This window comes from Trachurus japonicus, chromosome 4, assembly GCF_045865225.1.
Source record: "Trachurus japonicus isolate A0001 chromosome 4, Traja_1.0".
Taxonomy (NCBI): domain Eukaryota; kingdom Metazoa; phylum Chordata; class Actinopteri; order Carangiformes; family Carangidae; genus Trachurus; species Trachurus japonicus.
Window position 1 is genome coordinate 28466452 of NC_140910.1, and position 12115 is coordinate 28478566.

Here is a 12115-nt window from a genome sequence, read left to right on the forward strand (position 1 = left end):
ATCAATAGTAGAGGTTGTATTTACCCTTCTTTTTACTTAAAAAATCTACAAAATGTGTATAAACTTTATTCAACTGTGCCACAAACAACATAGTGTGTGGTACCAAAGCGCCCTCTGCTGGCGCTCCTCCGTGTTTTGAACGTGTTTGTTGGTTTGTTTTTACCTCGCTGTTCCCGTTGACGGGCTCATCTCTTCACCGCTGCTCACTGTGATTGGCTCATCTCCTCACCGCTGCTCACTGTGATTGGCTCATCGCCTCACCGCTGCTCACTGTGATTGGCTCATCTCCTCACCGCTGCTCACTGTGATTGGCTCATCTCCTCACCGCTGCAATGCACTGCTCTGCTGTGGTGAATAACAAACACTCTTCCTGGTTGCGAACAGCTGATGGTCCTGCTGCTGGCTTCTGTCTGACAGGTAGTTAAAGTTAATAAACTATTTATATATAACATAAGGAATCTCTCTCTTCCTTTCGGAGATACATAGCCTCTGGGGACCGTGGGGTACGGACTCTTCACGCCGTGACGTGACGCAGCTGTGGCCGTTTCCTTCGGGTACCTGCGCCTGTTCGCATGTTAGCTTGTAGCTGGCTGAACGACTAACGACAGGCTGCGTGGACGTGTGTCGAGGAAATTCCACACTTAACTTGTTAATATGGTCGTGACATGAATGTTTTAGTACAGAAATCACACTTACCCCCCCTGGTTCATGTTATAACAAGTGAATACAGTGATGTTAGCAGGCTAACTTTGCGCTAACTGACCTCTTGACCGCTTGGCTTTATATTAGCACAGTGACCTCGATCATGGCTGTCTCATTGTGTGACTGTGGCAAACCAAACTCTTCTTAAAAGCTTCAACAAACAACAACAGTTTTCACCACGTGATTTTCCATCCATTTTAGGAACTTTATAAGTTTACACTCTTGCAAACTACCTGGCAAACACCTGAGCAGGTGAACTGAGGAATGAGGAAACAACAAAAAAGGATTGTACTTCCTCCTGCATGTTTACTATTACTAACTTACTATTCTAAACCATCTTCATAATTATTAGTGTGCAAAATTATAAAATAAATAGTGTTGTCAGCTCTGTTTTCATTGCAAGCTGTACTTTTCTTTCTCAGTTGCTATAACTTGATGATTGTGCGGCAGCTCACCTGTAGAGCCGTAGCAAACACTCATCTATATGCCTACCTGAGAAAACCCTGGGGCTGCCAAGGCATGGCCAGACCCAGTTCAGGTAGACACTTCCTTTTACCGCATTCACATCCTCTTTCTGAAAGAGAAAAGATATCGATAGGGATCATTTCAACATAATATCAACAAGTGTTTTTATGTATTTGTGTTTGCTTTCAGATTTGGCAGCGTTCAGGGAGATTTTCTCCAGAGCCAAGAGCATAGCCATCATCACTGGAGCAGGGGTGAGTGCGGAGAGTGGAGTCCCCACCTTCAGAGGAGCAGGAGGCTTCTGGAGGAAATGGCAAGCACAGGTAGGAACATAGCCTACCTGTCTGTGATTTTAGTGCAGAGCCTTAATGTCATCCATTTATATACAGTAAGAGAGCTTAGTAACTTTTAAAGTCTGTGACAAAGTGGGTGAGGCCACACCATTTGTCCCTTTACATTTCATTACATTTCATTTCTATTTGAGTTCTCTTACTTGTTTAGTTTGTTTATCCAGTACAATATTATGCAGACACATCCTATCCCGGGTTTGGTTTGAGTTTGCAGTATATTAAGTACAGATCATTTACATCAACATGTCCAGATAAATCAAACACAGACAAGTAATGTTAAGTTAAATATGTTTATTGGTTCAGTTTATGTGCAATTAAGTTTTACAGATACATTATTGGTTTCTTTGTTTTATACTCACCATGTGGTCCAGGGGCAAAAGGAGGAAAGGTGCAGTACTTCCTGCTTTTATATCCTGGTTGACATCATCAGTGAGGTCATCGGGTAAACCATCTATGGGGGGATGGAGATATGTGTGTGAGTGTTAAATGTGTATGTTTGATATTCCATAATGTATGGTGGCACAGATGTGTGTGTATGTGATATAGATTATATAAAATCCCTTTGTGAGGAAGTGAAGATTAAAAGTGTATGCTTACCTGTTTCAGGAGAAATGCAATTCTTCCCTGCAGCTTGGTTGAGTCCAGGTGGATTCCTGTCTTAGACTCCCAGCATGCAGGGGAAGTGAGTTGAGTGTGTGGTGTCAGAGAGAGAGGACATCAGGTGTGCAGGAGAGTGCACAGTGTTTTCACTTTTGAGTTGAGTTATTTTCAGTTAAGCTGAGTTAACTGTTATTTCCTTAAGACTTTTTGTAAATATCTTTTTTGTTTATTTCACTGTGCATTTTTGGTGGCACTTTTTGTAAAAATAAATCTCTATTTTTGATAATTGAAACCTGCTTCATGAGTCTGCCTCCTACAATCCTTCACTCAGGCCTGCCCTACCACATATGGTGGCAGTTGGTGGGTCCCAGGCCATTAGGAGGCAGTGAAGAATATGTCAAGTACAGGTAGAGGAAGAGGAAGAGGAAAGAAATTCGGAGCAGCCGAGTGCTCACCAGCGCCCACCATGTCCCAGGATGTCGATGATCAGCAGGGAGCAGCAGCTGGTCAACATGAGGAAGAAGAGAGCATGGCTGAGCTCTCAAGTCTTCTGCGGTGCCTAATACAACAGCAGGCAGAACGTGATGCCAAGGCAGAGCAGGAGGGAAGACGACAAGAGGACAGGTGGCAACGATTCCAACATCAGCTTACCAAGCTCCAACAGGAAGTTCATCAGGACCGTGTGGTTCGTCAGCTGCCTAGGGACGAGGCAGGAGCACCTGGCCCATCCACCTACTCTATAGAGCAAGCATCTGATGGAGGACAGCCTCCCAGTCTGGTGAGGTTTTCGGGTTGGAAAGGCCCGAAGATGCAGCCATATAGTGAAGGTGAGGACATTGAACACTATTTAATCACCTTTGAGAGAATTGCTCATGCCTGCCAGTGGCCACAGGAGGAGTGGGCTCTCCACCTAGCCCCACTGCTGGCTGGCAAAGCACGGTCAGCGTATGTGGCAATGGACATTAATGACACTTTGGACTATGAGAAAGTTAAAGGTGCTGTTTTGCAGAAATTTGAAATCTGTGCAGAAACGTACCGTGTGAGGTTCCGTTCCAGTTTTCCAGGAGAAGAGGAGACCCCAAAAGAACTCCAGGTCCGTCTCAAGGACCTGTACGACAAGTGGATGACACCAAAGAAAAAGACAAAGGAGCAAATTGGAGACATCATCGTCATGGAGCAGTTCCTTAAAGGCCTGAATCCTGAGCTCCGCACCTGGATCAAGGAACGAAACCCAAAGACCTCCAGGGAAGCAGCAGAGTTGGCTGAATCATTCCTGGCTGCACGGCGCCCCCCAAAAGAATACCTCCCAGCCAACCCCCGCCCACCCATACCACCAAGTAAGACTGTCGGCAATGAGTTGAGACCTAGGTCCATAAGACATAGCCCCTCCTTTTCAAATCCTGCTAAATTTGAGCCAAGAAATAAAGCTCTCTTAGCATGTCATTCTTGTGGTCAGAAAGGTCATTTTAAGACAGAGTGCCCTAAGACACATGTTAGCAAAAATTACATGTGTTTTGCTCCTCAGCTAACTATTAAAGGGGTAGAAGGGGATAATGTCTTGGAATGTCACCGTGAGGAGCTCACAATAGGTGTGTTAATTGGGGACAGACCCTGTGTAGCCCTCTTAGACTCAGGAAGTGACCGCACCCTGGTCAGGCAGGACAGTCTCCCAAAGGATGTTGTTTTTTGTGGGGGAACTGTTGATGTCTTTTGTATCCATGGTGACAAAGTAGGCTATCCCATAGCCGAGGTAACTATCCAGATTAATGGCCAACAGTATACACTATCAGTGGGGGTATTTGAACATCTGCCCTATCAGGTTGTGTTGGGCTGTGATGTTCCTACTCTTGCCGATTTGATTGCAAGGCAGTCTTGTGAGGCCAAAGCTAGCTGCACCAGTGACAGTTTGCTGGTGGTCACAAGATCCAAGAGCAGCCAAGAACAGGTCAGCTCAACAGGGGGGTGGGAGGAGTTACCATTTTCAAATGAGGAAGTGCCTGTTGTTCAGCACAGACAGCTTAAAGAGCGGAAAAGCAGGAGACAGAGGCGACAGGAGAAATTGAGGGGAACCAAGGTAGCTGAGCATGTAGTCAAACCTGTAGACCCTGACATTTCTGCCATTCCAGGGGACATTGCTAAGTTACAGAGAGAAGACCCTACACTCACAACCTTGTTTTCTAAATGTGTGCCTGAGTCAACCCAAGTAACAGACAAAGGAAAGGAAGTGTTTGTGATTAAAGGAGACAAGCTGTATCGCCGTAGTCAAATCAGTGATCAGCTAGTCATTCCCCAGAGTTTGAGATCCACAATCCTGAACCTGAGTCATTCTATCCCTTGGGCCGGACATTTAGGGCAGGCAAAAACATTTTCAAGAATGATCCCCCGTTTCTATTGGCCCCAGCAGTATTCTGACACGGTTAAATACTGCCAGTCTTGTCCACAGTGTCAGCTAACAGCTCCAGGCAGGAAGGGAGAAAGAGCTCCTCTGATTAACATGCCCGTCATTGATACACCCTTTTCCCGCATTGCCATGGACATCGTCGGCCCACTAGAAAGGAGTAGTGGAGGCCATAAGTATATACTAGTAGTCTGTGACTACGCCACAAGATATCCTGAGGCCTTCCCCCTGAAGAAGATCAAGGCCCGCCAGATTGTCAACTGTCTCATTCAACTGTTTTCCAGAGTCGGCATTCCAAAGGAGATCATTACAGACCAAGGTACAAACTTTACATCAAGTTTTCTAAAAGAGGTGTACAGTCTGTTGGGAGTTCAAGGTGTGAGGACCAGCCCCTACCATCCACAGACTGACGGCCTCGTTGAACGCTTTAATAAGACACTCAAGTCCATGCTGAGGAAGTTTGTTAATGACTCTGGGTCTGATTGGGACCAGTGGCTTCCATTTTTGTTGTTTGCATACAGGGAAGTCCCGCAAGCATCAACCGGCTTCTCACCTTTCCAGCTGTTGTATGGTCATCCAGTGAGGGGGCCAATGGACGTCCTGAAGGAGGCTTGGGAGTGTCCCAGGCCACAACAGCAATGCAGTGAGTTATCATACGTGCTGAAGATGAGAGACAAATTAGAAATGTTTCAAGAGCTTGCAAATAATAATCTGGTTCAAGCACAGGAGAGACAGAAGCAGAGTTACGACAAGTCTTCAAGGAGGAGAGTGTTCCAGGAGGGCCAAAAAGTTCTTCTTCTGCTGCCAACATCTGACAGTGGTCTTCTGGCCAAGTGGCAGGGGCCATACATTGTCAACAAGAAGACGGGTCCAGTCACCTATGAACTCTTGCTGCCGGATCGCCGGAAAAAGCATCAGGTGTTCCATGTAAACCTGTTGAAAGAGTGGAGAGACCAACCAGAGAACTCCGCCACCTTGTGGGCACGCACAGTAACTGATGAGGAAGAGCTGCAGGAGCAGTATTTTCCATCGGCATCAGAGACCGCTGTGTTTCCAGATGTAAGTCATCTCATACCAGATAGACGCCAGGAATTGCAAGCCCACATGACAAAAGAGCTCTTCAGCCTTAAACCAGGTTGTACTCACCTCATCGAACATCAGATCCGCCTGCGGTCACCTGAACAGCAGCCTATCAGGGACACAACCTGCCGCATTCCAGCCAGGCTGGTTCCTGAATTGAAGCAGGAAGTGGAGGAGATGCTGGCTACAGGGATCATCGAGCCGTCTCACAGTGAGTGGTGCAGCCCTGTAGTGTTGGTCCCAAAGAAGGACGACACTAAATTGAGATTTTGTGTCAATTTTTCAAAGTTGAATGCTGTGTCTGCTTTTGATCCGTATCCTATGCCGAGGGTGGATGAACTGATCGAGCGCTTGGGAAATGCCAGCTTCCTGACGACCCTTGACCTCTGCAAGGGATACTGGCAAGTGCCCTTAACAGACTCTTCAAAGGACTTCACAACATTCAGGGTCCCAAGTGGCCTGTTCAGATTCAGAATGATGCCCTTCGGTCTGCATGGAGCTCCAGCAACATTTCAGAGGTTAGTGGATCAGATGTTGAGAGGAGCAGAGGACTATGCAGCGGCCTACATTGACGACATCGTCATCTTCAGTCAAACCTGGGAAGAGCACATGCAACATCTTGATGATGTGTTCCAGCGCATCAGGAGTGCGGCCTGGTTATCAACGCCAGGAAGTGTCACATTGCCAAGCCAGAGGTTCAGTATCTTGGCTATGTGATTGGAGGTGGAGGTATCCGGCCTCAGGTAGGAAAGGTGGAGGCGATTGCAGCTTCTCCATTGCCCAACACCAAGAGGAGGCTACGGTCATTCTTGGGGTTGGTTGGATGGTATCGCCGTCTCATTCCTGACTTTTCAACAAGGGCTGCTGTATTGACTGATATGACTCGTAAATCCAGCCCAGTTAAGGTTAAGTGGACTCAAGAAAGTGAAAATGCTTTCAATGACTTAAGAGACTGTTTGTGTCAAGAACCTGTTTTGCAATGTCCAGATTTCACTCTTCCCTTTGCTGTGCAGACAGATGCCTCTGACGTTGGTCTCGGAGCGGTGTTACTGCAGGGTGAGGAGGGGAACCAGTTGCCTGTGCAGTACATCAGTCGTAAGCTTTTTCCAAGAGAAATGAGGTATTCCACGGTTGAAAAAGAAGCTCTAGCTATTAAGTGGGCTTTAGACACTCTGAAATATTATCTTATTGGCAAAGAGTTTCTTCTTGAGTCTGATCATCGTGCATTACAGTGGATCCACAAAATGAAAGACACTAATGCTAGAATCACAAGATGGTACTTGTCTCTCCAACCTTATCGTTTTCAGGTCCAGTATCGACCAGGTCGTGAAAATGTCATAGCTGACTTCCTGTCCCGTGACTCTGAGGAGTAACGGTTTTAAGGGGGGGGGTGTGTGACAAAGTGGGTGAGGCCACACCATTTGTCCCTTTACATTTCATTACATTTCATTTCTATTTGAGTTCTCTTACTTGTTTAGTTTGTTTATCCAGTACAATATTATGCAGACACATCCTATCCCGGGTTTGGTTTGAGTTTGCAGTATATTAAGTACAGATCATTTACATCAACATGTCCAGATAAATCAAACACAGACAAGTAATGTTAAGTTAAATATGTTTATTGGTTCAGTTTATGTGCAATTAAGTTTTACAGATACATTATTGGTTTCTTTGTTTTATACTCACCATGTGGTCCAGGGGCAAAAGGAGGAAAGGTGCAGTACTTCCTGCTTTTATATCCTGGTTGACATCATCAGTGAGGTCATCGGGTAAACCATCTATGGGGGGATGGAGATATGTGTGTGAGTGTTAAATGTGTATGTTTGATATTCCATAATGTATGGTGGCACAGATGTGTGTGTATGTGATATAGATTATATAAAATCCCTTTGTGAGGAAGTGAAGATTAAAAGTGTATGCTTACCTGTTTCAGGAGAAATGCAATTCTTCCCTGCAGCTTGGTTGAGTCCAGGTGGATTCCTGTCTTAGACTCCCAGCATGCAGGGGAAGTCAGTTGAGTGTGTGGTGTCAGAGAGAGAGGACATCAGGTGTGCAGGAGAGTGCACAGTGTTTTCACTTTTGAGTTGAGTTATTTTCAGTTAAGCTGAGTTAACTGTTATTTCCTTAAGACTTTTTGTAAATATCTTTTTTGTTTATTTCACTGTGCATTTTTGGTGGCACTTTTTGTAAAAATAAATCTCTATTTTTGATAATTGAAACCTGCTTCATGAGTCTGCCTCCTACAATCCTTCACTCAGGCCTGCCCTACCACAAAGTCACATGCTGTGAAGATGGAAGCATAAGTTTCTTTTTCTTAAAAAAAAAATCACTTTAACTTAGCTATCTAAGTATTGTAGCTGTGCAGAAAAGATGAACCACTGAATAAAATCTGCAAGACAGCGTATTAAAAAAATTAAATGCATCGTTCTGAAAGTTATAAAACAGCAATAATCTTTTATAAAGGAGAAGTTTTTACTAAGATATGAGTCTGTAGTCATCAAGACACTTAATAAATCATGGGAAGTGCACAGGAAGTTTGAATAAGAGAGGAAACCATATGCATGTGCTCTGCAGACAACTTGAGAAACATTTTCTGTCGTCTTGTCTATCTTACTGAGCATAACTATCATGGAAAAGCAGCATTGGATTTGACATCTGACCACCTTGTTCTGCTGCTGTTGTGTGTTAGGAACTTGCCACCCCGGAGGCCTTCTCCAGAAACCCGTCCCGCGTTTGGGAGTTTTATCACTACCGCCGCGAGGTCATGCTCACAAAAAACCCAAACCCCGCCCACCTGGCCATCGCTGAGTGCGAGGAGCGGCTCGCCAAACAAGGGCGTGAGGTCACCGTCGTCACTCAGAACATCGACGAGCTCCATCGCCGCGCCGGATCCAAAAACATCCTGGAGATCCACGGTGAGCAGGAAACTATGAGATATCAGTGGACTAATTACTATGGACTAGTTGTGAAACCAAACATTATCAGGTTCCAGCTTCTGCACTTTGAAGATGAATGTTTATTTTCCACTGTATTCTGATTATTTAAAGTCAATCAAAACGAAAATGATGATTAGTTGGAGTTATAATCTGAATACCTGTTTTCTCTTTTAATCTTAACCCTTAAGTCTCTCCCCATGTCTCTGATTACTTTCAATAGACTATTTATAATGAATGATAATCTGTCTATTCTGGATCAGTGGCTTATTCCATAACATGTCATTAAGTCATGAATTTTGTAAACTTAATTAAAAGGTTTTGACGATAAAAAGATGCAAATCCTCAAAGTGCAGAAGCTGGAATAAACTCAGTGATTGTTGATTCATTTTCCTTATTTCAGTGCTCACTAATCTTTTCTCCATGTCAGGGAGTCTGTTTAGAACTCGCTGCATGAGCTGTGGTCATGAAGCGGCCAATTACAACAGCCCCATCTGTGCCGCTCTGGAGGGTAAAGGGTAAGAGATTCGTGGCGTTTGCTGGTTTGCTGACTTTCCCTCAATAATATGAAAAATGTGTCATGATACTGATACCGATCGTATTCATCTGAGCACAAAATGCCAACAGAGACTCAGTTTGTCAGGGAGCTGAATGACACGTGGACGAAACCGTGACTCACATGAATGAAATGTCAGTTTAAAAGCCACTTTGTCATTTATCTGACATTTAGATTTGATGTTTTTGATAAGTGACAAATGTTTCAACCATCTCACCTGCAAGAATAAAAATGAAAGAAATCATGATCTGGATTTAAAAATGAACATCAGAGAGTTAAAGAATGTGATCAAAGGAGGAGGAAATATATATATAAAAAATACAAGAAATTAATAAATAAGTGAAACTACTCTAGTGGTGAGACGGCCTGTAATAAATGAGTTGGGTGACCTCTAATGGTCATATTAATTATGACAGGATCCATCAGTTAAATCATATACTTCAAAGTGTTGAAGCTGTTGGAGATAGAAACTTATCAGACAGTAACATCTGTATTAAATCAAATCCCTGCTGCTTCCTTTGTTAAAGGGATAGTTCAACATTTTGGCAAACTGGCCCATTGCCATATAGTCTTAGCAGTAGGTTCGTTACCTTTAATTGTCAGTGCAAGCTATTTTTAGCACTGCTCAGAGCTACGCTACGGAGGCTCATGGGATTTCTTGGTTTCCCTCATCAAACTCATCAAATACACAATCCAACAACTCCAAAACGTTCTCGTGGACAAGTTGTGACCTGCACATTCACCACGCTATGAGATAATAACAGAACGTTACGAGACAGAGTTGTTTTAGAGGTAAATACAGAGACTGCTTGCTGAAAAACTGTCCCTGAAGGCAACGCTCACCATCGGTTTTGCATGAATTTACCTTGAAAACAACTCTGTCTGGTAACGTTCTGTTATTATCTCATAGTGTGGTGAATGTGCAGGTCAGAACTTGTCCACCAGAGCGTTTTGGAGTTTGGATTGTGTATTTGATGAGTTTGATAAGGGAAACCAAGAAATCCCATGAGCCTCTGTAGCGTAGCTCTGAGCAGCTCATGGCTCTGCTCCGCCGTTCTAAAAATAGCTTGCATCGACAATTAAAGGTAACGAACCTACTGCTATGACTATATGGATTATGGCAATGGGCCAATTTGCCAAAATGTTGAACTATCCCTTTAACATGGTTTGAGCATGTTGAGAGTATTTGTGTGTATTTAATTGCCCCCCCCCCCCCCCCCCATCTCCTCTTCATCAACCTGCCTCCTCAGAGCTCCAGACCCAGACACACACGATGCCCAGATCCCAGCCCAGCAGCTGCCCAGGTACAAAACACCTGTGCTCTCTTTTAGTGCTCTGCTCTTTTCAAATTAGCTTATTTGTTTTGACATAGTGTGTGTCAGTGTGTATTTGTGTGTTTCAGGTGTGAGCAGACAGGCTGTCACGGTCTCCTGAGACCAGCTGTGGTTTGGTTTGGAGAGACTCTGGACTCCAACATCCTCAAACAGGCAGAGAAAGCGTTGGACAACTGTGACCTCTGCCTCGTGGTGAGTGTGTGTCTGTGTTTGTGTTAATCAGTGATAACTGTGACAATTTTCTTTTCTGTCAAAATTTTTCTTATATTAGATTATTGATATTAAAGGAATCTTTCAACTTTCCATCTGGCCTTCAAATGTCTTGTTTTGTCTGCACAACGAGACTCTGTTTATGATGATTAAAACATTTCAGATGCTGCAATATGACAGTTTCTTTTCCTTAGCAAATCACCCAAATATACTGATTAGTTTCATATATTGAACTCTTGAGTTTTCAATAGTATGATAGATGTGTAATCTCTCGCAAAACTCTGAATTAAAATCGTTGTCGGTGTTACTTCTTGAAAACAGAAATTTACTTTCTTTGCGCTCTCATTATAGTTTCTTTTGTCATGATTTGAGTTAATGGAACAATTTACTGAATAACTCTGATGTCTGCAGGTCGGTACGTCATCAGTCGTGTATCCAGCGGCCATGTTTGCTCCTGAGGTTGCAGCCAGAGGCGTCCCCGTGGCCGAATTCAACATGGAGGACACGCCGGCCACCATGCGCTTCAAGTACGTTTAATTCTCTGTCACGTGCAGGAAACATTTTCACACACACACACTCAGGCCACATTACTGCAGCATTACCGGCAGAGATGGTATTTATTTTCGTGTTTGTGTTTTCAGGTTCCACTTCCACGGCCCCTGTGGGACGACGCTACCCGCCGCCCTGGCTCGCCACGAGACGGAAGAAAACTGATGAGCTAAACTAAACTCAGAGCAGAGAGTGTAACACTGGAGGACTACAAATACCAGTACAAATACCAAAAATAATGGGTTTAATGTGGAATGTGGAAAATGTGCAGATGGACGAAGAGTTCATGAAAAATAAGAAGAGGTCAAAATGTTACGGGTGTTAAGGGAAACTTTATCTTAAGAGGTACAATGAAGGATCAATATGAGGTATCATAGCTACACATACAAAATTTTACAGATTAAAATTGGTGTTGTAGCTTTAGATGTCCATAGTTTGTTTTCTCTTTGGGGTATGATAAGAAAAAACTGATTTAATAATGCAGTTCAAAACTACATGCAGCAAATACAGTTTTTCTGTGGTGCCAAATCACACTAATCATCTGTGCTTTCTTATAACAAAACTGTGCAACTGAATCAGCAGAAAACCTTAAAAAAATCACTCCCACAGGCTTGAGAGTAAAGTTGTATCACTTCTTTTTGCACTAAATGAAAAGCGACTGTCAGACAGTAGGGGGCAGTGTTGAGCTGCTGCTGTTGTTGGCGCTGCAGCTAAAAACAAAGATCCCTTCTGGAGGATCTGTGGCCTCTGTTGAGGATGTGAGTGTGTGTGTGGTGTGTTTGTGTCAACTCAGTGTCGTCTGACTTTATGGGCCGTGATGATGAACGCTGAGGTTCATGATGCCGGGTCAGCTCCAGTCAGGCCAGAGACACCAGTGACTGTGCATGCTCCAGTTACATGTATGTTAAAAAGGTGTGAAGGTGATTGGAACGGTTTAT

At 44.0% G+C, this 12115-nt stretch overlaps 1 protein-coding gene across 1 annotated transcript; it reads left to right on the top strand.

Moving 5' to 3' along the window:
* Window positions 1-347: 347 nt before the first annotated feature.
* Window positions 348-11684, top strand: sirt5 (sirtuin 5). The gene is made up of 9 exons (XM_085775095.1): window positions 348-554; window positions 1125-1240; window positions 1357-1490; window positions 8285-8510; window positions 8959-9046; window positions 10335-10388; window positions 10487-10610; window positions 11040-11155; window positions 11270-11684. The coding sequence occupies exons 2-9, from the start codon at window positions 1138-1140 to the stop codon at window positions 11340-11342; spliced, it is 918 nt and encodes a 305-aa protein (XP_085631221.1). The 5' UTR covers window positions 348-554; window positions 1125-1137; the 3' UTR covers window positions 11343-11684.
* Window positions 11685-12115: the final 431 nt, after the last annotated feature.